This window comes from Rhipicephalus sanguineus, chromosome 2 (assembly GCF_013339695.2).
Source record: "Rhipicephalus sanguineus isolate Rsan-2018 chromosome 2, BIME_Rsan_1.4, whole genome shotgun sequence".
Classification (NCBI taxonomy): Eukaryota; Metazoa; Arthropoda; class Arachnida; order Ixodida; family Ixodidae; genus Rhipicephalus; species Rhipicephalus sanguineus.
In genome coordinates this window covers 41,071,331-41,095,564 of record NC_051177.1, presented here as the reverse complement: position 1 = coordinate 41,095,564, position 24,234 = coordinate 41,071,331, and the positions used below count along the sequence as shown (strand labels likewise).

Below are 24,234 nucleotides of genomic sequence, written 5' to 3'. Positions count from 1 at the left end.
CGTTATCTGCACCGATGAAGTCACTCGCTGTACTCCCGTCCGATACGGCGCCCGGAAACGCTAAGTCGCAAAATTCACTGACGCACCGTACGCCGTAGTCTGCGGTCATGACGCGCCCGAAGTCGTAACCTGGCACCAAGGCCCGTAAGGAAACAGTGCGCGACGGTGCTTTACTTGACGTCGTTTCAAGCACCGGTCATCATTTTTATCGCTACGAGCGGGACGATGCTTAGTTCGGCTCCCGAATGACGATTTACCAAGAACAAAGCGCGAAATACGCACTCTGCAAGAGAGAATGCTGCACGAAGAAACATTTCTCCACCGTCGACATGTTGGCGATACCGATGGCACTTGTGGCTTTGCAGACGGCAGCCACTACTTTGGCGAAAAATGCGAAAAAAAGCGTAGCCTCTGAGATGAGCATTTTAAAACCGAAAACACTAAAAATACGTCACGAGGTTGCGGATCTCGAAGGCCATGCTTTGCGGGCCCGCATGCCATCGTGCGCGAAGAGACAAGGAAGGGAATGCAAACGTTACAACAAGGCTGCCAAGTCACTTCGAATTCTCATTTTGGTGCCCTCGGCAATCAGCCTCTTTGAAAAACACTAGCCCATGCTTGAAACCTGCGGACCGCGCATCAAATATACCGGTGAACTGACAAGCGCTGCGCAACGAACTAGAGCAACGCAATTTCGTCACCTGCGCACGACGAGGGATTGGAACTTACAAGAACGCGGCCGAAAAATGATCAATAGTTGTTAGGAAAAATGCACTTTCTGGGCTTCGGCGCAGGGCAGCGTTCGATATAGCGGATGTTTAGCTGTGCGGGAGTTCGATATACGTGCACACCAACCCCATACTTTTGCATGGGAAATTCAAGGGGATTTCTCAACTGTTCGATATAGCCAATAATTCGATATATCCGAGTTCGATATATCCAGGATCGACTGTATTTGGGCTACAGTGACGTCGTCGGCACGTTGGCAAACGCTGCCGGTGACCATTGCGGGCGGCACAGGAGATGGCCCCATGGCACCAAGCACAAAAAGTTCGAAGCAGGACACAAAAAGATGCACACAACGTCTCGATTGGTAAGTTTGTGGTATTTAACAACACGGCATTGGAGGCCGGGGGTTCTTTAACTAGCACGCACAATACGCAGGTCTCCAGCATTTCGTCTCCATCGAAAAACGACCACAGCAGCCGCGATTGAACCTACGGGCTTCAGGTCAGCAGCCGAGCACCGCAACCACTGAGCAACCGCAACGGCAGAGAAAATCTGATGCGCACGTCTTAAAAACACGCTTGACACACTACCAACACGTCAATGTGTGGAATTGACAACTGAAAAATAAACACACACACGAAAAAAAACCTACCCACGTAGTAACAATCAAGAATCAAGAAAATTTATTTCCAACATAAAGTTGCGGGTCACCCCAGGCGAAAAGCAGTGAAATGCAGCTTGAAGGTGCCTGGGGGCCTATACACAAGGCAGCGTACACATACATTTATAGGCAACATGGGGTACTTACTGAACAGAGGATATTTAAAGTAGTAAAAAAAAACTAAGTAAGGACATAGAATACTGGTAAACATAGGACATACATATACAGTGTAGCCCGATTATAACGAAGTTGGCGGGAATCTGAAATTACTTCGCTATGACCGCTTTTTCGCTATATATTGACTCTGAAAAAAGCGATCAAGGGTCCCTTGCACGCGTTTTGCGAGCGTGCGTTTCAGAACACGTTGCTCAACGTTGTCCATCAGATCGCAACTGCCCAGATAGGAGTACGCCGTGAAACGAGATAAGATCGCGGCGGTCGGCCCGCCTGGCACTGGAAAAAAGAAATGGGAAGCGTTCGCGAGACGGCTACCGGGCGACCGTGTAGTGCGGTGAAGCAAGCTTTCGAGCCGAGTGGGGCGACGCGGCTGCCGGAAGCCAAGAATTGGGTTTCGGCTTAGTTGATTCACGCGAAAACTCAAAAGGTGGTTTGATGGATTTTTTTTTGTTGTTCTCGACAAAAAACCTTGCTATATCCGCTGAGCCGCATTTTTTTACTTCGTTGAAAGTGGACAAAAGGCATTGAAAATGCGGAAATTGGGATGGGAAATCAAAATCACTTCGTTATAACCGCTATTTCGCTCTAAGTGGGTTCGTTATAAATGGGCTACACTGTATACACTGTTACACGTGCATACATAAACATGACAATGAGGCTGACTGAAAAAGAAAAAGTAGCATTCCCTAAAGTGGTTTGTCAGCGAAGGAAGAGCGGGCATGACCTCCGAAACTCGAAGATTGTATGCACTTCCTGTCTTGGAGGCTACACAACAGGCCACTGGAAGCCAAACTTCACCAAGCCAGCAGAAAATCCAACATGGCAACTTTCAAAATTGAGCGACATGGCTTGAAACAAGCGATTTAGTCTGAAAAATTGAACTTTAGGGCGTAAATTTGTCTGAAAAATCGGTTGCAAAAATTCATTAGCTCAATGGGAACCTTGACGGTGCATTTATGAAGTCTGAATTTTGGGAGTCCGAAAAATCCGTCGGTAACTGTATTTACTGTACCTCAAAGATCTCGCAAACTAGAGATCTGTATGTTATGGGGACTTGTCACAGTATCAACAAAAGTGACCTGTGATTGTGGCATTGAATGGGGTTATTTTGATCAGCTGTGGTAAGATCATTCCATTTCATTCATTTTAATGTGGTGGAGTCTTATTAATAGTTTCCTTGCTCATATAACATTTTTCTGCTTATAACGTCCCCGCAGTATGTTGCTGATGGCACTTTACAGTTTGTTTATTGTCTTTACTTTAACATGGTTTCCCAGCTAGTGCATTTTATTTATGCAGTTCCATGAATATGTTTGATAAGGCTTTTGTAGTGACTTGGTGGTTAGGGTGGCTATGGCAGCTGTACTTTGATAGATGCAGTATACTAGAAGGCTTGTGTGTTTAGTTTTTGGTAGACATTAAAGGGAAGCTAAAGTGGTTTTAGAATTTGGTAAAACTTTGCTGTTAACAAGGACCAACGTTATTGTTGTCGATGGCGTAATTTGACGTGGCACACCGAAGGTGACGTCACCGCGTTTGCTCAGCACATCAAGAAGCCTTGCGGCTGCAGCCACCGTTTTTTGCCAAGAAATGCTATTTGCATTCACTTCTGGGAACTCTTACATTGGTTTTTGAATTCAGCAGGGATCATACTATGGATTACACACTCCAAAGTCATTTTTTTTAAAAAGCGCTTCAGCTTCCCTTTAAGCAACTACAGGTTAGGGATGGACAAATAGTAAGATTGAGGTTTGAAGCGAATAGCGATTTCGTCGAATAATTTCGAATCGAATAGTTCGAATTGTATATATCGCATATTATTAAGAAAAATGAGCATTTTTTTCATGACCCAACTAACTTGCCCAAAATTGGGGGACGCTTAAGCTTCGCCTTTAAGAGCTGAACGCGATAGCGATATCCTGCCCCTATAGTGTGCACTTCGAACACTAAGAGTGTGTAACAGAATGCGCGCACTAAGGTGTGTGCCTTATGTAATGGGTAGCATGCTTTAAACCAGAAGCAATTATGCGCGAGAAACTTTTTCGAAGTTGCGATGCACCCACTACGTGGTATTAAGGGTATACGCGCAGTAATGTGTGTGCCTTTTGCAGTGGGTGGCTGTGTTTAAACCACCAAGTCGTTATGATATTGACATGGTGTGACGCCCGATGGCAATGTATTGTTGTACCACGCAATATTACTGCGATATTACATCTCGTACTGTGACACCTGTATACAAGACGCACATTTTTGGAAAGGCTGAAAGTTACTTTCAGTGCAGTTCCAAGCAGAGGCGTGGCTGTGTGGTAGAACACCTGCTTGACATGCAGACGGCCTGGGTTCGATTCTCACTCGGACCCAACATTTTTATTATTTATTTTATTTGCAGCTTTTTCGATTTTTCGGTCACGGACAAGATGATGATTTTTCCCTCACAACCAACGGCGCCGACGCCGACGGCGGAATTTCTGCGATACGAGCTCTTTAACGCTATCGCGTTAATATTTTTAAGATTTGGAACTAGGCATGTGCGAATATCACTTTTTTGGTTCCAAGTGAAGTGGAAGCAACTTTGAATAGTAGCTAGATTTATATAGCAGTAGGGTGCAAGTTATAACTGGTACAATACGTTACCTTTTAAAAATTACTATACTTAGCGCATGTAAGCCCGTTTAACATGTTTTTAAACTTAAAGAATTATTAATTGAGGTGAAGGTAATGTGTACATTTAACCATTAAGTGTTACTTCGTGGCAGTGCGGATTTCGTCTGAATGGGTGGTTTCACGGCATAGCACACCTATGATGCAGTGAAACCACCTTTACAAGGGAGTTATATGTGCTCAGAAATACAAAAATTCGTTCATTTCGAATACTCTGAAATTTCGAATAAGCTAAATTCGGTGTTGAAGTGAATTCAGATGCTGTGATATTCGTTCGAATATTTGAAGTGCCCGAATATTCGCCCATCCCTACTACAGATGTAACAGCCTTCCACAGCAGCATCTCTCAGCCTCTTCTTTACATTGAAATGTTCTCAGTAAGTTAATCAGTCTATCTGATTGGCACCACTTGCGAATGTTACCAGACGTGGGTGGGCCCACATTTTTGTTTTGCTATAGAAAGCCACTCGTGTTATAAAGATGTAGCACAGAAGTCCCACTTCGTTTGTTGCACTGTGAATTGACCAAGGCCCTTTACTGCATAATAAGCATGCCTTAGAAGCAGAATTGTCATGCGTACATACAGTAAAAGCTAGTTAATTCGGATTTCTAGGGACCGGAAAAAATGGCCGAATTAACCGAATGTCCGAATTATCGAATGGTCGAAATAAACACAATAAATGCACGAGTTTTTTCAACATACCTTTACTTAACAAAGTAATCGCGGATGCTTGTGTTTTCGAGCAGAAATTCGCGTGGACACAATTTTTCTGAGCCCTTCAAGGTGCTCAGCAGCTCGCATGCTGCTGCAGTGTCCGCAAAAGTTTCACCCGTCATCCACGCTTTTCGGTTGGCACGGTAATCCACGGGAAGATTGTTGATGTTCTTAAAGCAGAGTGGCTTTTGAACCTTTCCGATAACGAGAAGCGGCAAGCACTCTGTTCCCGTCACATTGGCGGCTAAAAGTACGGTTACTCGTTCCTTGTTTCTTTTGCCGCCGATACAAGGATCCCCTTTCATCACTCTTCATCACTTCTTGTCGGGAGAGCCCATTATTCAGAACACGCAAAATTTCTACTTTGGTGGTGAAGTCCTTGGCCTCGTACTTGGGCCGCTTCGCCGGCGTTGCCATCGGCGGAGAGTGCGGTCACACGAGAAGTCAGCACAAAAGCACCAGCAACGATCAAGCTAAAGGAGCCGTACTGAAACGTTCCTCGATAAATCGGCGATCAACGATGCAGCACACCAACGGGAACAAAGCAACAAAACCCACACGCGAAACAAAGGCGTTCGACCAGTCTCAATCCAAGCCAAGTCGATAATTGATGTCCATGGCGATGCTGCGTTTGAGCTTCGCTTTTGTTCCGAATTGTTCTTTTTTCGTTTTCGAGCCTCGCCAGCGGCCCGAAAGTCGCCGAATTATCCGATTTGCGGTCAAATCTGTCCGAAATAACGAGCGCCCAGTCTCATAGAGTGATGCGTATATTTACAGGGACCAGATGACGTGTCCGAATTAACCGATTTTCCGAATTAACGAGAGTCGAATTAACGAGCTTTTACTGTATTTTCTTTTGCTCACATGACAGGGTGGTGACAGTGAAGCCTCCGAACAAGGGAGAAAAACGCAATGCCCACAACGCGATTGAGCGCCGCTACCGAAGCAGCATCAATGACAAGATTGTCGAGCTGAAGAACATGGTGGTCGGGCCCGAAGCGAAGGTGAGTTTGCAGCATGTGAAACCACTGTTTGAGCACCAGCGCTGGGCAGTATCAAAGATACAAGTATCTTAATACTCTTTGGGTATCTTGTATCTGTATTTTCGATTCATGAAGTAATGTATCGGAGTATCTTAAGATACAGTTGTACAGTATTATGTTGGATGCAATAATTGCCATAGTATCTTGTATCGCAAATACTTCTTGCCCGAGTATCTTGTATCAAATCGCGATACAATTTTAAAGTATCTGTGCACAACCCTGTCAATGAGCACTGTCTTTTCCCTGTGAACAAATCGCATCTTGGCGTTGAACTAATTTTGGTTATTTTTGCAGTTAAACAAGTCGGCTGTATTGAGGAAGGCGATAGACTATTTGCGCTTCCTTCAGAACGCCAACGCCAAGCTCAAGCAGGAGAACATTATGCTCAAGTTGGCTGTCCAACAGACGGGTGCAACTGGTAAGTACAGCGGGAATTCTTTCCTGCACTCGTGTTTAGGGATAGTAAAGCTTCAGATGTCAGAATAGCTTTCTAACTTGGGTGTCGCAAGGTACTCTGGTGTGCTGCTGTACCTGAAGGAATGTAAATTTGGGTGTGTTGGTGTTCCATTTAGCTTTCTAGTGCACAGAGTATACTTGGACATCAAGAGGACACTATGTCTATATATTTTTATTCTGTGTGTTTTGCACATAGCACAATGTTTTGTAAAAAGCTAAACCCACAGGCTTTGGGAGGTTTCTCCCCGTAATGGTTTCGGGTTCTTGGTAGGCTGCATTGCTGGCGCACATTTCTTTTGTATGTGCATCCAAAATGGATAGTTGTCAAATGCACCGTTAGAAATATCGAAATGTTCACATTAAAACAAAAAAGAAAAAAATTAGCCAGTTCCACACTGTGAAAACCATTGGACAACAAAGCTGTAAGTGGGCGAGTTCATGTGATTGGCTAGCGAGATCATGTGGCGTTGTAAATCTGCCGCTAGATTTAAAATGCCCGTTCTTGCACCCGATTCTGCAAGCATGGGTGGGCCAGTGGTTGACATTTGCCTTTGGACCATGAGGGCCTGGGTTCAAACCTCGCCTTGCCAAGGAAATTTATTTCGTTTTGTTCAATTCTTTATTCACTCCCCCCCCCCCCTCTGGTGACGTGACATGCGTGACACCTACTGCTACTACTACTACCGTGACGACGAAGACAGTTTAACTGTAAAAAAAAATCCACTTATTTGCATGTCTCTCATGCAGACGAGCTGCTACCAATGATCTTATGTACAAGAATAGCCATAAAGTAGGGGTGTGCAAATAATCGAAATTTCGAATATTTTTCGAATAATGTTTGCTATTCGATTCGATTCGCACTGGAATTTTACTATTCGAACTATTCGAACTTTCCAAAAACAAATACAGTCAACGTCCGATTGAAAGTGACCCCTTCAGATTTTTAATATGCTTCACCTCATTACACTCTCGTATTACGGCAAAGCTGCCTTTCAAGCTCCGTTATGGTCGAACTTAGCCAAGACACAGTCAACGTCCATTCGAAAGTGGTCCCTAAATTTTCAATATGCTTCACCTCATCACACCCCCGTATCGCGGCAAAGCTACCTTTTAAGCTCCGTTACGGTCGAACTTGGCCAAAAGACAGTCAACGTCCGATTGAAAGAGGTCCCTAATTTTCAGTCTGCTTCACTTCATCACACCCCCGTATTGCGGCAAAGCTGCCTTTCAAGCTCCGTTACGGTCGAACTTTGCCAAGACACAGTCAACGTCCGATTGAAAGTGGTCCCTAAATTTTCAATATGCTTCACCTCATCACACCCCGGTATTGCGGCAAAGCTGCCTTTCAAGCTCTGCTAAGGTCGCAAATGTATTAACTCAAGAAAACGCTGGTTCCAACATGGAGATGAAAGATGTGGCAGAGGTGCGGGCTCAATTAATGCTGTTTTGGACCTGAAATTTGGGCAGGAAGTCCAAAAAATCTGAAGCCGAAGCTTTTTAGCATCCAAAATTTCAGATGTTCTTATATATATCGACGTCTACGAGGCAGATTTGGAACACCGGCCTTGAAGGGAGCACACCCTTGTCCCTCACATCAGTTGGGCTTCCACAGAAGTTGAAAGAGGAGAAGAGGCAGAGAAAATGAAATCATTGTCCATCATGTGTACAGTGTTGTCGGCAACACTTTGGTTGCACCAAATCATGTACATAAACACAATTCGGCCTCTACATTGCCTCATTCTTGATAAGACAACTATGAAACACCACCCTGCCACAGTGCTTCATCAACCTAGCAAAAAGAAATACTTTCATGTTGCTATCTCATGAGAACATACTTAGGGATTCTCTGCAACTTTTTTCTGTAATTTCACTTCGAAGTATTCGAAAACTGTTTGAGAAATATTCGAAAATTATTTGAAATTATTCGATTCGATTCGCACTCAATCTTTATTATTCGAATTCGCTTCGCACTCAAAATTTTGCTATTCGCACAGCTCTACCATAAAGTCATGTCGACTGAGCTGTGTACTTTTGCTGCTTGTGTTGTAATGGGGCTGGCATCCTCCTCGCAGTGTCCGATGTGCTGCTGGACCAGAAAAGCCTCATGGCCGAAACGAGCCAGGAGGCCGCACTCACTCCACCCTCGTCAGACATGAGCTCGCCCGATCATGCCATGGAGGACACGAGCAGCTCGGAGCCACCCTCGCCACCTCAGAGTCCTTCGGAAACAAAGTTCCCAAGCTCTCTGAGGGGTGCCATGATGCACACCTCCCGTATGGCTCTGTGCATCTTTACGTTTGCTTTCTTCGCATTGAATCCCTTTGGATGGCTGCTGGCAGGTCGGTCAGGCGACACTTACACGCTGGCATCTTCACACGCCGCGGGCCGCACTATCCTGTCTTCAGAAGGTGACAGTGGTAAGCACTGCCATTTCGTTATAGCCACCACCATGGATTCTCAACATCTACAGTATAACCTCATTACAACAGACTTTCATAGTGAAGAGGATTTTGGTCTGTTGTAAAGGGAGTATGTAAAATCCACTTACTGTTACAACAGACTTTTATGTAAACACTGAATGGGTCTCTTATAACCGGAGAGAATTACAAGTCACAAACATGGTCCTATTCTTAACAGGGGATCAAAAAAATGCAATTTTTGGAAAATCCCATTTTCAGTTTCTTTAGCCCTTTTTCTACCTCATTCCAAAATATCTTCACTGAAAACTATGTAGAAGTGCTCTAAAAATTTTTTGCGTGTGCCGACTTGGCAAAAATTGTGGAATAGCAAAAAAGAAAATAAAAAACAGCGTTTTTCAAAATTACAGCTCGGCAAGTCCTCCGTTTCAGCTAGGTAATCCATTCAGTAACAAGCGTTCAAAAAGCACATGTATGAAGTTCAATTCAAGCCCTCCGATTGGCTGCTTCCGCCGTGATGCTCGCTTAGGGAGCGTCGTCTGCTGCTTGTGCGTCGCGAGGTCATGGCTGTCAAAATTGCGCTTAGTGACGCGTTCGCACTCATTCTGTGTTCACGGGTCGACGATAATTTAGAATATAATTACGCTTTAGTTTGGCAGCTGCAAGCGGAAGCTCAATCATCAGATTACGATACCGTGCCGCAAACGTCGCGAACATTGCAGACGTGCGACTGTAACAGCGTTGACTCGTTGGACCTGCTGTTAGGGGTTCCACTTGTCAGCACTTAGGAGCTTATGACGAAAACAACCGTGGGACAACTCTTTGTACTCGTGATCGAGCTTGACGTACTTTGAAACATCGGGCATTGCGGCCAGGCACATCGCAACCGAGCTTCCTACTCGATGTCGTGGCTAGGCCTGACTCCGCTCACGGTGCCGGTGTACGAGACGAATCCGAATTGCAGGCAAGAACATTGCGCTAGGGGACATGCGAAAGCAAAGAAGCCGCAATGTCCTTCGTCGCAAGCAATGAATCACATCGTCCGCTGGCTCCTCAGAACCGCAGATGGGCATTTTGCGCATCGGTAGCGCCCCCCTCACCCCCTCGGCCAATCTCGCCGCGCAGCGACCGCTTGGAGAAACGGTGGCAGCAGCTCGAAATTTCGCAGGTCAAACGCAACACCAAGCACGCTGCGCGCCGATTTTTTGTCGCTACAGCTAGGCATAGCTGATCATTGACAGACCGGAGATCGGTGGCCTTCGTTCTTAAATCGGTACGTCAACATCCGTGGTGTGCTGTTCCCATCCCGAAAGTATGCTAAGCGATGTTTGAAGTCTGAAGTTATTGAATTTGGTATGTCCGTGGTAGAAAAGTCCGCTCTAAAGGAGTCCTGACCGCCTTGCTGGCCTGACATTTTAGTCAATTATATCCGATTGTCGGTTGTTCTAGAATCCGCTGTAAACGAAGCTCAATCAATGGAACAAATACGGAGGTCGGCATAATGCCGCAAATTGGTATGTAATATCCGAATGTCTGTTGTAAACATATACGTTGTAATGAGGTTGTATAGGGTTTGTCGAAGCACAAGTAACTTAGATGAGTATGGCTGTAGGCCAGTTGGTGATTCATGATTAGGAAAAGTAACCGCAAAAACACACAGAACATGGAAATAGACAACGCCCATTGCCATTTGTCGTGTTGTCTCTTTCTGTGTCCCGTGTGTTTTTGCATTTTTTTTCCCTAATCAATATAGCATAATCCCACATGATATTGTTGACGTGGTTTCTGCATTCTGAAGGTTGCGTTGGTGTTCTGTACACCTGATGGACTTTGTGTGTTTGGAGTTAATGCTTACCCTGGACCACTGCCACCCAGGCATGATTTGAAAAGTCCTGGCTCACTGTACCACTGTTCGGCTTTAGCCTTGTTTTGAAACAGTGTTCTTTTCTATTCAAGTAATTGTTGTGTAATGATGCTCTCATATTGGAAACCATAAGGAGTGAATAAGCTTTGGAATTCAATATGTGCCATAATGATGAGGATTAGGTTGTAATGATTGGCTAGACAAACTCTCCATTTGTAGACTTGGATCGCAGATCAGTAAGATTCTGTTGTTTCTCCTTTGTCAAGAGCAGTACTAACTCTGCTTTGGATCCCAGGAAGCTCCTGGCTCGGTGTATCTCCGATGTCTCTCTTGGGCTGGCTCCTAAATATCCTGGTGACTGTGGCTTGCCTTTGGCGTCTCTTGCTGTATGGAGATGGACTGTCTCAAGCACACAGCAAAGCCAACGCAGCCTTTTGGAGGCATCGCAAGCAGGCTGATGCTGATCTCTCACAGGTTGGTGTTTTGTCTTCAGACTTATAGGTTATGAATTACATGTAATTAATTACTTTTAATTAGTCACATTTGTGGCAGTCTCGTAATTAATTAAAGAATCCAGTGATATAGCTGGGTCAGGTGATTATACTTAGTGTATTGGCATAATATTGGGTGCTATGTGTACAATTAAATAAATGTTATTTATTGGGGGAAGTAATGTAGAAGTAATTGGTTACATTTCAGTGATAGACGCCTTTCATTATCCACAAGTGCGCTTCCCTGCGCTGCATATTCGCCCAACTAATGGCGGCACCAGTTGTACTTCAAGTGCAGATGTACTGGTTGCATGGGCTGACGTTTGTCTAATATGCATGTTTATATCAAGAGAGCTGAGTCTACATTTTCCACGTCATAGCACAAGCAAACTGCGCTTGAGCAAGCTGTTTGCAGAAGTGACTAGCAGCCATTAGTTGGGCTAACTGCATCGCAGGAAAGCTAGCTTCACACTTATAAAAAGGGTCTTTCTTGCTCATTTCTGGTCATAGTTGACTAGCGGTGGCTCATGTTGCAATGCTCTTCAAAGCGCTGTTCTCTATAGGTTTAGTTATAATAATACCGAGGGTAAAGTTTTTCTGAAGGCGCATGCTAATGTCCCTAGATTTCTCCCTTTTCGCCTAAGTACCGACAACTGCCTCCTCTCCCGACCCTCTCTCACATGCAGCCCGCATCTGCCGCCATGTTCTTCCTAACTTGGAAGATTTACAAAGCCACGTATACATCTACTGTAAAAACCGGAATATAGGTCAAACCGGAATATAAGTCGAACCCCCACTTCTAACTACTGAAAATCGAAAAAAAAAAGTACATGGAATAGCCAAAGTATCGGAAGGTGCGTGCCTTTACCGCGTAATAAACACAATTTTGTATGGTGCACATTGAAAATGCCATTTATTTACACGTAAGTTCCACATGGCAGAAAGGCAAAGGATGGGCTCAAGCATTATCTTCGTAAAACGTCACAAACATCTTGACAGCATTAATTTGGATGCACTTTGAGATCACCGGTAGCAATCACGACGCGAGCGCGGCTCCCGGTTAAACTCTGCAACCTTTGTTTCCACCTCTAGATACACTGCGGTCTGGTACCGAAACAGTTTTCTTCTGATCGCTATGTGTCGTGATGTGATCCTTAAGCATGGGCCAGTAGCGAATGCTTCTGTGGTGCACTCGATATGCCCGCTGATCATAGCCATACGTGCTGCTGTAACCAGAGCTGCTGGCATCGCAGGAAGCAACAAAGAAACAGTATCCGACGATATTGGAAGAGCGAGCCGTGCAAAGATAAACTTTCAGTTATTGTTTGTGACTCATGGCTCCTGCTCGCGTTCACGAGCGCTAGCATCCCAACACACCTTTCACACACTTCAGACCAGATTTCTACGTGCCTTCGCGAACTCGATCACTGTTTTGTTGAATGCTACGGTGAACTGTCATCGGCCACTGGTCGAGAACAAGAAAAAAAGCACCTCGGAGTCCAAATAGATTCATAAGACAACAAAAACGCAAAATGAGATCGCCCATGGCACAAGGCTGGTGGTAAACAAAGCGATGCCGATGATTGCAATGGCGATGGAGACTGTTGACTTCAGTTGCCCATAGTGGCCAGACTCGCGAAGTTTTTCTGCCAATGACCGGTGTATAAGACGGGGGTCGACTTTTTAGGGCTGTTTTTAAAAAAAAATATTCGACCTATATTTCGGTTTTTACGGTAAGTACATTAGCCACGCATCTTTCAATCACAATATGCGAACGCGATGCGCCTTTCTCCTCCTGCTAGTCCCCGTCACTTGTGAGCGGGAGGTGCGTTTTACCAGGTGCTGAAAAAGCGTTAGGAAGAACATGGCTACCGAGAACGAGTGTTAGCCAATGATATTCGTCGGTGGTGCTTCAATGGTTGTCGGCACTTAGCAAGGAAGATAAAAAAATGTGGGGGCTTTAGTGCATGCCATTCCCCCTACCCCGTTCGTGTGGTACTTCTGGATATTAATGTGGTACTTCTGGATATGGATATAAGAGCAAATGCTTTTTCAGAACATTGATTCCCACAATGCCTGAAACTTGCACAATTCTTAGTGCTTCTTTACATATGCAGTATAAAAGAAGGGTAATTGTTCGAGGGGCTCGTTTGCTTGTTAGGCAGAACTAATGAATCCAACAGACAATTAAGTCAGGAAAAGAATAAGAGACATTACTTGTAGTGTTATAGTTTAAGCCTAAATTGAATTTAATTAAAGCGGATGGAAAATCACTCTTTCCGTCAGTGGGATCTGAACCCACAACGTTCAATTTATGCATAATTTCAGTGTTGTGGGTTCAGATCCCACCATTGGAAAGGGCGATTTTCTGTCCACTTTAATTAATTTCAATTTAGGCTTAACACTACAAGTAATGTTTCTTATTCTTTCCTGACTTAATTGTCTGTTGGTTTCATTAGCTTTACATACACTGAACTCTTTTTTGTGAGAAAGCCAGTTTTAACACTGGCGTTGATATGCTGCAGGGTCGGCCAGAGCGAGCAGCTGAGCAGCTGACTGCCTGCCTGGGTGCTCTGGGTCAGCCCCTCATTGGTGGAAGCCTGCCCGAGGCCCTGTGCGCCGTGGGTTGGCAGACACTGCGGCAGCTGCTGCAGTCGGCTCGTGTGGGACTCTGGCTGGAGCGCCACGCTATGGGCGGCTGGCAACTGGACAAGGCACAGCGGGCACGCACGGCTGCCCAACTGGCTCTCGCCCACCACCAGCTCAGCGAGCTGCACCTTCTCGGTTAGTAAGTGTGGTGTGGGAGGCTGGACAAGGTCGAGGACTGGCCTAGCTGTTGCACTGTTGTCATTGTAGCTTAATAATAATTGTAATTGTTAGTGTCTTATGTACCAAAACTGCAATACGATTATGAGAGACGTAGGGGAGGGATCCAGAAATTTTGACCGGCTGGTGTTCTTTGATGTCTGCCTAAATGCAAGTACAGTCAGCGTCTAAAATTTAAGGAACCCGAGACACACGAAAAAGCGGAATAATCCCGCTGCTTTGGCAGACAGCCTTAATTTAGATTTTGCGCTTGTTCTTAAACACGCTACCAACATGACTGTGCATTTCGACCGAATAAAGTCACAAATTGCTTGGAAATGGTTCTCTCGGATCTAGGGATTTCCAAACTTTTGATGCCAGCTGTACATGGGCCTCTAGCATTTCACTTCCATTAAAATACGGCTGCTGCAGCTGGGAATCAATCCCGCAACCTTCGCTACTTGAAGAAGATGTAGCCTCCGTAGTTGGCAGTTGCCCGTGCGCATGATATCGGAAATGCATGTCACGCGTGCAAGAGTTTGGTTATGTCGGTTGTTTTGCTTACTTTGTATGGCACAATGACCCACCGTGGTCGTCCAGTGGTAATGGTGCTCGATTGCTGACCTGAAGGTCGCGGGATCAAATCCTGGCCGCCACGGCCACATTTCGATGGAGGCAAAATGCAGGAGGCCTGGGTACTTAGGTATAGGTGCCTTAGGTGGTCAAAATTTCAGGAGCCCTCCACTACAGTGTCCCTCATAATCATATCGTGGTTTTGGGATGTAAAACCCCAGTAATTATTATTACTTCATTTGCCGCTGTATGTGGCTGCACTCTGCTTCTCTTGTCATGACCCTGCAAGTGTCATCTCGAGAATAGTTTATCAAGCTTCAGGCAAAAATTGAGGGAGAAGTTGCATCAATGTGTGCGTGCATGCGCTGTGTGCCTCTTCTACTGTGTCAACTTGCCTGGCCATGCAGGTCACGTGATGTCTTGGGGACGCTGGCAAGGTGTGGCGCATGCTCTGGCATCGGTGAACTGGGCTCAGGTGGCCGGTGTGGAAATGCTTGGCCGTCGTCTCCTCTGCCACATCTACTTGGGGGCTGCCTTGCGTCTGCTCGACTGCTGCCACGTGCGCCTCCTCTTCGCACCTGTGAGTGTCAATGACAGCTGTAAGCCGGGTTAACCGGAGCTGTGGGGGTCAGCTCTAGGTGTCAGTGGAAGGAAGGAGGGGGAGTGCACATGGCGGCGCAGTTTTGCCATGGTTTGATTTATTAAAATTAAGGCTGTGCGAATATTCGAAATTTCGAATATTTTTCTAATAGTGTTTGCTATTCGATTCGATTCGCACTGTAATTTTACTATTCGAACTATTCGAACTTCCCAAAAATAAATACAGTCAACATCCGATTAAAAGTGACCCCTTCAGATATTCAATATGCTTCACCTCATTACATTCTCGTATTGCGGCAAAGCTGCCTTTCAAGCTCCGTTACGGTCAAACTTTGCCAAAACAGTCAACGTCAGATTGGAAGTGGTCCCTAGATTTTCAATATGCTTCACCTCATCACACCCCGGTATTGCGGCAAAGCTGCCTTTCAAGCTCCGTTACGGTCAAACTTTGCCAAGACACAGTCAACGTCACATTGGAAGTGGTCCCTAGAGTTTCAATATGCTTCACCTCATCACACCCCGGTATTGCGGCAAAGCTGCTTTCAAGCTCCGCTACGGTCGCAAATGTATTAACTCGAGAAAACGCTGGTTCCAACATGGAGATGAAAGATGTGGCAGAGGTGGGGGCTCAATTAATGCTGTTTTGGACCTGAAATTTGGACAGGAAGTCAGAAAAATCGGAAGCCGAAGCTTTTTAGCATCCAAAATTTCAGATGTTCTTATATATCGACGTCTACGAGGCAGATTTGGAACTCCGGACTTGAAGGGAGCACGTCCTTGTCTGTCACATCAATTGGGCTTCCACAGAAGTTGAAAGAGGAGGAGAGGCTGACGAAATGGCATCTTTGCCTATCACGTGGGAAGTGTTGTCGGCAACACTTTAGTTGCATTAAATCATGTACATAAATAGAATTCGGCCTCTACATTGCCTCATTCTTGATAAGACAACTATGAAATACCACCCCGCCAGTGCTTCATCAACCCAGCGAAAAGAAACACTTTCATGTTGCTATCTCATAAGGATATGCTTGAGAATCCTCTCCAACTTTCTTTTCTGCAATTTCGCTTTGAAGTATTCGAAAAATATTCTAGAAATATTATAAAAATATTCGATTTGATTCGCACTCACACTTCGAATTCGCTTCGCACCCAAAATTTTGCTATTCGCACAGCTCTAATTAAAATGAAGGTGCGATGGTGCTTTAGTGAAAAGATTTGATTGCCGATAAAACAAAGCCATAAATGTCAGACACACCTATTGTACAACAAAAGACCACTTGTCTATCAGTCTTGACAAGCGCACTGTGTATAACAGAGGAGTGCAAGATTGTGGTGTCAATTAGTTTACTCACTTACTGACTCTGGTGCTGTTGGTGGACGACGGGCCATTCCAAAGCAAAGTGCCTTGAAGTGTACAGATTCTGTTTTTACTTTTCAATGCAATGTAATCTTTTTGTACTTGTAAATGGTTTTCTTGAGCCAACGTCAATTTATGTGATGTTGTCGGTCTCCGATAAAGAAGTGTTGGGATAGTACAGTAGAACCCACTTATAACGATCCCACATATAACGATCTATCGGTTATAATGACCATATTTGGGTGCACTTACGATTTTGCTATGCTAACCATTGAAGCTGCGTCCGGATATAGCGAACATTTTTCAAAGCCTCCTACTTTTACAACGAACACTTCGGACACGGTCGTGGTAAAAACATGGCGCATACGAAGTGAAAAAAAGTTAAGACATGCCTTCTAAAGCGTGATGGGCGCGCGCTCGCACGTGCCCCGCTCCAGTTTACTCGCGATTAAGATACCCAGATCGGCGGATCGGCGAGCACCGCACGCAGATTTCGGATGCTGCGAGCGAGGTCGCTCAGTTTCCAGGCATTTCTTCAGTGATAGAATGGCAGTGAGGGGAAAAAAAATAGTAGGCAGCATGAAGCCTTGCGGTCAGCTTTCGCACGGTAACCTTTCCTGACGCCGTTCTGTGCAGCTACGACCGCCTGCGATGAACCAAACAATGCCTTGGAACGCAAGAAGGCATAAATGCAAGAAGTGATAACCACGATAGCTTTCCATCGCAAAAAGGTTCACTGCGTCCCTAAACTCGTCGACGCCACAATGTGCCGTGAAAAGTCGTCCGTCTTTTTGGTAACGGCAGAGACCGGTTGATCGGTGATTACGACTTCCGCGTGATTGCGGCGAGGTGGCGGCCGTCGATTAACATGAAATTATGCCCTATAGCCGACAACCTTATCACAGTCATCTGTATATACTCGGCTTTGCGTGTGGCGTACGCCGTACACTGTGGATTGACGGCGTTACGAGCGCGCCATGCTGCCGTTTGCAAGTTCGCCGCCGCTGCGGCGTGCGAGACCGCCTTTTTTTAAAGTGCTTGTCGCTTTGTAGAAATTAAAGTAGCTTGCTGTTGTTGAGCGGCGCGGGCACCGAGAAACGTCGATGCACTGACAGCGAGCGTATACAGCGTGTTTGACTAGGTGACAACTGAAGTGTGCCGCGCATCGTCGTGCAGGGCCACGAGAGCATCGCGGACACATAGAGTGCGCGTTGCTTGGAAAATGCTTGTTTTCGCCGCGTTGAACGAAGAGGCTAGTTGCCGCACCCATGTACGGTCCGGAGTGTAGCAAGCACGAAGAACGTACAAACGCGCGCATACGGCATACAGCAAGCGGCCCGGGCAGTGACTCCGCGACCCGAGTAGGCGACGCGCTGCACGCAACTAGCCACGGATGATCGGCTCCACGTCGCGGTACCGCGCTTCGGTGAAACGGTTTCAGCTCATTGCAAAGGCGGTTAATTCACTCGTGAGCACGCAGCGGGCGTCGCTTCACGACGTGAAAAGGCTTAGCTTGTCACCGAAGGGGTTGTTAGCACTTTAATAAAAGTGCACAAAGAAAAAAAAATGGCTTGGCCGCTAAGCGCACGTTTTAAGGGCGAGTCCGTATACAACGAACTACTGATATAACGACCACTTTTCGCGACAATTTCGAGTTCGTTATAAACGGGTTCGACTGTATTCACATTTCGCACTATTTTTGGCTTATGCAGGGTTGTGCCCTCAACAATATCTCCCTGCTTGGTATTCTAGTATTGTAACTGAAGCTTTAGAGAGTGTCCTTATGGTAGTGAAAACATGGCAACACGAAGAAAAGTGGCAGGACGTTATCTTCCTACACATAAATTTTGTTGTGGTACTGTTTCATAGAATTATGAGTTTCTGGACAGGAAATTTTGACCTTTTCTTGTTGTCTGTACTTCTGTCAGCTTTAAATTACGACTCTCGTTCACTGGAACCCTCTCTGGTAGCCGAGTGGCTGGGGGGTCCTGGTGCCGAGCTCAACATTGTGGCTTTGTGGCTTCAAATCTCGGTCTCCAAATCTAAGTACAGGAGCACCTCTGACAGAGGTGCTCGTACTTAGGTTTAGGTGCCTAGTAAAGTCTAGAACACCTGGTAGTCGTAATACATCCAGAGGCTTACATTCCTACATCCTTTGTGGTCTAGATGTTGATTTAGCTTGTTAAAAATCAATGAACTTCTTGTCTCCTAGAGTGGACAGACTGACACAGACCAATTCCTCTGTTTCTGAAACATGGTCGCCTTGTAATATTCAGAGGCTTCTGCTGTTCCGTGCTCGGCGTGTGTGGTCGTCACCAAGTGCAGTGCCTGCTGAACTGAAGTGGGTCTTTGAAGAAAATGGCCGCAGCTTCCTCCTCAGTCGAGAGTGGATTCCACTGCAAGGCCCATCAGAGGACGCATTCACTCGGAGGGGAGACTGCTGTGAGCGTCATTATTTTATTTTTTAAAATTTTTGTTTGGGGACTAATTGCTTCAGTACGAATGTTGCTTTCTTGGTGAATTATTGTCGTTTATCTGGCTAGTTGACAATGAAAACATTTTGTTGAATGGATGCGTGCAATGAAATGACGGGAGAGGATAGCGTAATGTGGGCCAGGGGATTGCCAGAATACAAGGAAAATAAAAAGTTATTATTTTTTTTCACATCTTAATTCTGGCCCCAGAAAGACTCATGTTTAGAGCAAAGTACGATGCCAAGCTTGAAAATTAAAGGAGCTGTTCATAAATGCTTACTACAGTTTTGTATTATGGAGTAAAGTCTTTAAAATTTTGAAGTAAACTCTATAGTGTGCTTGCCAACTCAGCTGATGTTTAGCAATGGAAGCCGCAAAACCACATGGGACATAGAGACAACACAAAGCGGTGTGCCTCATGCGGTTTTGTTTTGTGTGTTTCTGTGTCCCGTGTGTTCTGCGGTTTCCTTTGCTAATCATGAATTCCCAACTGGCCTGTACCTGCACTCTTCTAAGTCAGCTAATGTGATTGTTTTTTGCAAACGTGCTATGAAGGGGTAGTGTACAGTACTCAAGGATTGAAACAGGACAACTTAGGGCTAAGTAACGCACATACTTTCGTTTCCACCGTCGTCAGTTCAGGTTATCTCAGCGTAACTTCGACTCTAACATGTAGGTCAGAGTCGACACTATCTTTAGAGACCAGATTCGTCGCGACATGACACGCTTATCTCAAGTAATTGTTCATATCAGTCGTTCTACTGAAAAAGTTGCTGTCACGTTTGAATGTATGAGTACTGTACATGCTACAGGTTTGTCCTCTGTTGTATGAATACTTTGGTTTGGCATTGTTTCTCTGATTTATTGTGGCATCAAGAATTCTGTGAATATATGTCACAGAATTAAGTGGTGTGGGTTTTACATTGCTCATGGCTGTTTATAGTGCTAGAATTGCTTAAAACGAGTTGCTTTGCCAGGGTTGCTTACAACGGATTCCTACACATTGTTTGGAACTGATTCTCATTAGTATAGAAGCCTGAACCATGATGCAGGGGTGAACCTTGCCTTAGGGGGAGATGTGTAACCAGGAATATTTGTCATCTTGCAGGCTCACTACTTGCTGCAGTTTCACAGCTGTACCGGGAACACCTCTTGCACAGGGCCGTTGCCGCACTTGCCACATCGGGCAGACCGAGGTTTGTGCAAAGCGCTAATGTTTTTGATTGGGAGATGACCACTTATTAGCTGTCATTGCCACAGTGTAATAGAGGCTCAATCCATTAGCACTCCTCTAGTAGAAGAGTTGAATTAGATGTTTGGTAATACACGTGGACTTCTTGGAGGTGCTTCAGACAGCAGGGCAAGAAATACTTTCATGAACACGCCTTTGATAAGCTCTTCAAGTATCCAGATTTAGGGACTTTACAAAGAATGGATTAGTCATTATCAACACAAGTCATCCGGCTATGACGGTTCAAAGCGTAGACTTTAATAAATTCTTTTGGTTTTACGTACCAAAACGACAGTATGATTGAGAGACGCCATAGTGGAGGGCTCCGGAAATTTCGACCACCTGGGGTTGTTGATAGTGCATTTAAATCTAAGCACACATGCCTCTATCATTTGGCGTCCCATTGAAATGCAGCCACAGCGTCCTGGATTTGATCCCTCGAACTTCAGGTCGGTAGTCAGAAACCATAACCGCTAGACTACCGTGGCGGGTGCCTAGGCTTTAACACAGTCAGTCAATCTGACTGTCATGCAATCTACAAGTTTAACTGCCTAATCTGATCTAGCAAAACAGCCATTTGGGCTAGTTGGTAACGATTCATCATAAATGCAAAAAATAGGGTGCAGTACAAAACAGGGACAAAAGAAGGGAATGGCAACACGGGCACACATTAATCTAATCTGTTAACTGTTGCAAACGAGCCTCTTAGCCACTCCGAAACAGTGCTTGTTCTCGTCTTCCCTGCAGTCGTGGGGGCCCTGATGCTCTGCACCTGGTGGAACTGCTGGAAGGTGCGAGCTGCAGCTCCAGCATGACTGGCGGCGGCCTGACTGGTGTAGAGCATGATGAGGCCGCCCTCTGGTGGGCTGCGGCGCTGCGTGTCGCATTGTTGTGGGTGCGTGGAGAGCCCGCCCAGCAGGAGTGTGTCCAGGCCGAGGCTGCCCTGCGCAATCTGCACTGGGATCAGACTAAGTAAGGGCTTTGCATTCATGCTTCTGTGGGTTGTGTGTTAGAGAATTGAAGGAGGGAAAGGGAAGGGTAACTTAGTAGAGATTAGGGACGGGCAAACAGTAAACAGTAAATTTGATCTTTGAAGTGAATTCGAAGTGATTTGGACGAATAATTTCGAATTGAATAGTTAGAATAGCATATATCACATATTATAAGATAATTTTTCTCAGGACCCAACTAACTTGCACAATATTTTTAAGAATTGGAACTAGGCATGTGCAAATGTCACTTTTTTTGTCTCAAAGTGAAGTGGAAGCAATTTTGAATGGTAGCAAGATTTGAATAGCAATAGGATGCAAGCTATTAGCGGTAAAATATAGGCTTGTGCGAATAGTAAATTTTAGGTTTGAAGTGAATTCGAAGCGAATAGTGATTTTGGTCGAATAATTTCAAATCGAATTTGAATAGTATATATCACACATTATAATGAAAAACGAGCATATTTGTCATGACCCAACCAACCTGCACAATGTTTTTTTTTTTTAATTCTCACAAGGCATGTGCAAATGTCATTCTTTTTGGTTCAGAGGAAGTGGAAGCAACTTTGAATAGTAGGAGGATTTGGCTTTCGGTACAATGCAAGTGATAACCTGTAAAGTATGTTACGTTTTAAAATTTACTACACTTGGAGCATATAATCTGGTACAACAAGATTTTAAACTTAAAAAATGATGAATCGATGTGAGGGTAATATGTTCATGTAACCTTGAAGCGGGGCTTCGCGGCAGTGCGGATTTTCCCTGGAAAGGTGTATTCACGGTATAGCACCCCTCCACTACAGTGAAACCACCTTTACAGGAAGTTACAAGCGGACAGTGCGGATTTTTTTTTCTAAAAAGCTGTATTCACGGTATAGCACCCCTGCACTGCAGTGAAACCACCTCTACAGGGGCGTTACAAGCGGATTAATATACACCTATTCGTTCCTTTCGAATACTTCGAAATTTTCAATAATTTAAATTCGAATCGAAGCGAATTCGAATACTGTCTTATTCGTTCAAATATTCGAAGTGCTCAAATAATCGCACAAGCCTAGTAAAATATGTTACATTGCAAAACTTGCTATACTTAGTTCGTATAAGCCCGTATAACATGCTCTTAAATTTCCAAAAGAATAATTAATTGAGGTGTAGGTTTTATGTATGTACATTCAGCCTTTTAGTGTGGCTTTGTGGCAGTGCTGATTTTTCATGGATATGTGGTTTCACAGCATAGCAGCTTCATGCTGCAGGGAAACCATTTTTTCAGGGGAGGTTACATGTGGTCAAATATACGTCCGTTTGTTTCAAGTACTTTGAAATTTTAAATTACATTTAGGGGTCTGCGAATATTCAAAATTTCGAATATTTTTTGAATAGTGTTTGCTATTCGATTCGATTCGCACTGGAATTTTACTATTCGAACTATTCGAACTTCCCAAAAACAAATACAGCCAACGTCCGATTGAAAGTGACCTCTTCAGATTTTCAATATGCTTCACCTCATCACACTCCGATTGGAATGTCCGATTGGAAGTGGTCCCTAGATTTTCAATAAGCTTCACTTCATCACACCCCGGTATTGCGGCAAAGCTGCCTTTTAAGCTCCGTTACAGTCGAACTTAGCCAAGACAGTCAACGTCCGATTGGAAGTGGTCCCTAGATTTTCAATATGCTTCACCTCATTACAGTCATATTGCGGCAAAGCTAACTTTCAAGCTCTGTTACGGTCGGACTTGGTCAAGACACAGTCAACGTCCAATTGGAAGTTCGCGCTGCTTGCAACTTGTTGTTAAGCAATGTTTTTAACTTTTGTAGCGTCGTCGTTTTGAGATATAATGGCGTGATTTAACATTGTTTCGATCTTCAATGACATTATCAATCAAACCAAAATCAAATCAGCATATACACACAATAAAAAGAACTTTTTTTTTTTCTGAGGACCAAAGTGGGGGGTGGGTTCATTATGCGAGTCGGTTCATTACGCGAGTAAGTACGGTATTTAAATTCCGGAATGGCGTGGGAATTTGAAATCTGCAATGAAATTGGTGGGGGTGCTTGCTCCGGTAGGGGTGTTTGCTCAGAATTTTACGGTATATTGGACATGTAGATGAAATTACGCTGTGCTGAGCACTCATTTCCATGACCAAGTGTGATGTGTGTGAAATTTCTGTGCAGGGACCCATTGCCCTGGGCGGTGGCTTCTGCTATGATGGCTCGCAAGGGACTCTTGGCAGCCCAGCAGCCTTCGTCACGCGACACCCTTAACGCTTGCAGTCGAGCTAGTGCGCGATTGTGGGATTGTGCCAGCCATCCCAAGCACCTTGCCAATGCCACTTCGCAGGCAAGTGTTTCTTTTTTCTCTTGTGCTCTGTGTATAACAGTGATGGCTCAGTGACCACTTCCCCAACCACACCTATGCATATGTGGACAAGGGAAAGCTACCGTTATAGTACTCAACTGGTAGTGCAACACATGCAGAATACGGAGGATGCAGGCTTGGTTTGAGGCATTGCAAAGTTGCTTTTTCGACTGCTATCACTTTCCCTGAGATTACCGTTTTTACACTGCAATTAATACAGCTGCTTCCATCGTGCTGTCACTATGTATGGCTGTGACTTAATTGGACCCATCGGTTCTCCTTCTGATTTGTTACTATTTCAAGTAATTTAGAAACAGAAGTGTAATGTTTTGTTCTTTCCTGCTAGCGTTCCATTCTGGTAAGTTAGCATGACAAAACCGACTTGGTGCTCACCAGTAGCTTCCTGCCGATGCATTATCATGTATGCCAAGTTGACCACTACGGCACCTGTGTGTGGATTCACGCTGCAAATTACGTGTCGACACACACGAGGGACACGGGAGGTGAAGAGTGCCTGGTTTTGCGGTGCATTGTAGTTGCATTGCATGTTTGTTTGTACAGTGCAGTGCTTCTGCAGTGCAATCGCAAGGTCTGTGCTGCAACATCACTCCAGGAAGGCGTGAACACAT

At 45.0% G+C, this 24,234-nt stretch overlaps 1 protein-coding gene across 1 annotated transcript in view; it reads left to right on the top strand.

Moving 5' to 3' along the window:
• The window catches only part of LOC119382797 (sterol regulatory element-binding protein 1), a 41,782-nt gene that overhangs the window by 8,988 nt on the left and 8,560 nt on the right, over nucleotides 1-24,234 (top strand). The window contains exons 5-14 of the mRNA XM_037650653.2: nucleotides 5,815-5,947; nucleotides 6,281-6,404; nucleotides 8,515-8,859; nucleotides 11,019-11,197; nucleotides 13,740-13,998; nucleotides 15,000-15,172; nucleotides 18,826-18,991; nucleotides 20,132-20,219; nucleotides 21,002-21,226; nucleotides 23,422-23,587. Of these exons, the coding sequence (XP_037506581.1) occupies nucleotides 5,815-5,947; nucleotides 6,281-6,404; nucleotides 8,515-8,859; nucleotides 11,019-11,197; nucleotides 13,740-13,998; nucleotides 15,000-15,172; nucleotides 18,826-18,991; nucleotides 20,132-20,219; nucleotides 21,002-21,226; nucleotides 23,422-23,587 (1,858 nt within the window). The remainder of the gene's footprint in view (nucleotides 1-5,814; nucleotides 5,948-6,280; nucleotides 6,405-8,514; nucleotides 8,860-11,018; nucleotides 11,198-13,739; nucleotides 13,999-14,999; nucleotides 15,173-18,825; nucleotides 18,992-20,131; nucleotides 20,220-21,001; nucleotides 21,227-23,421; nucleotides 23,588-24,234) is intronic.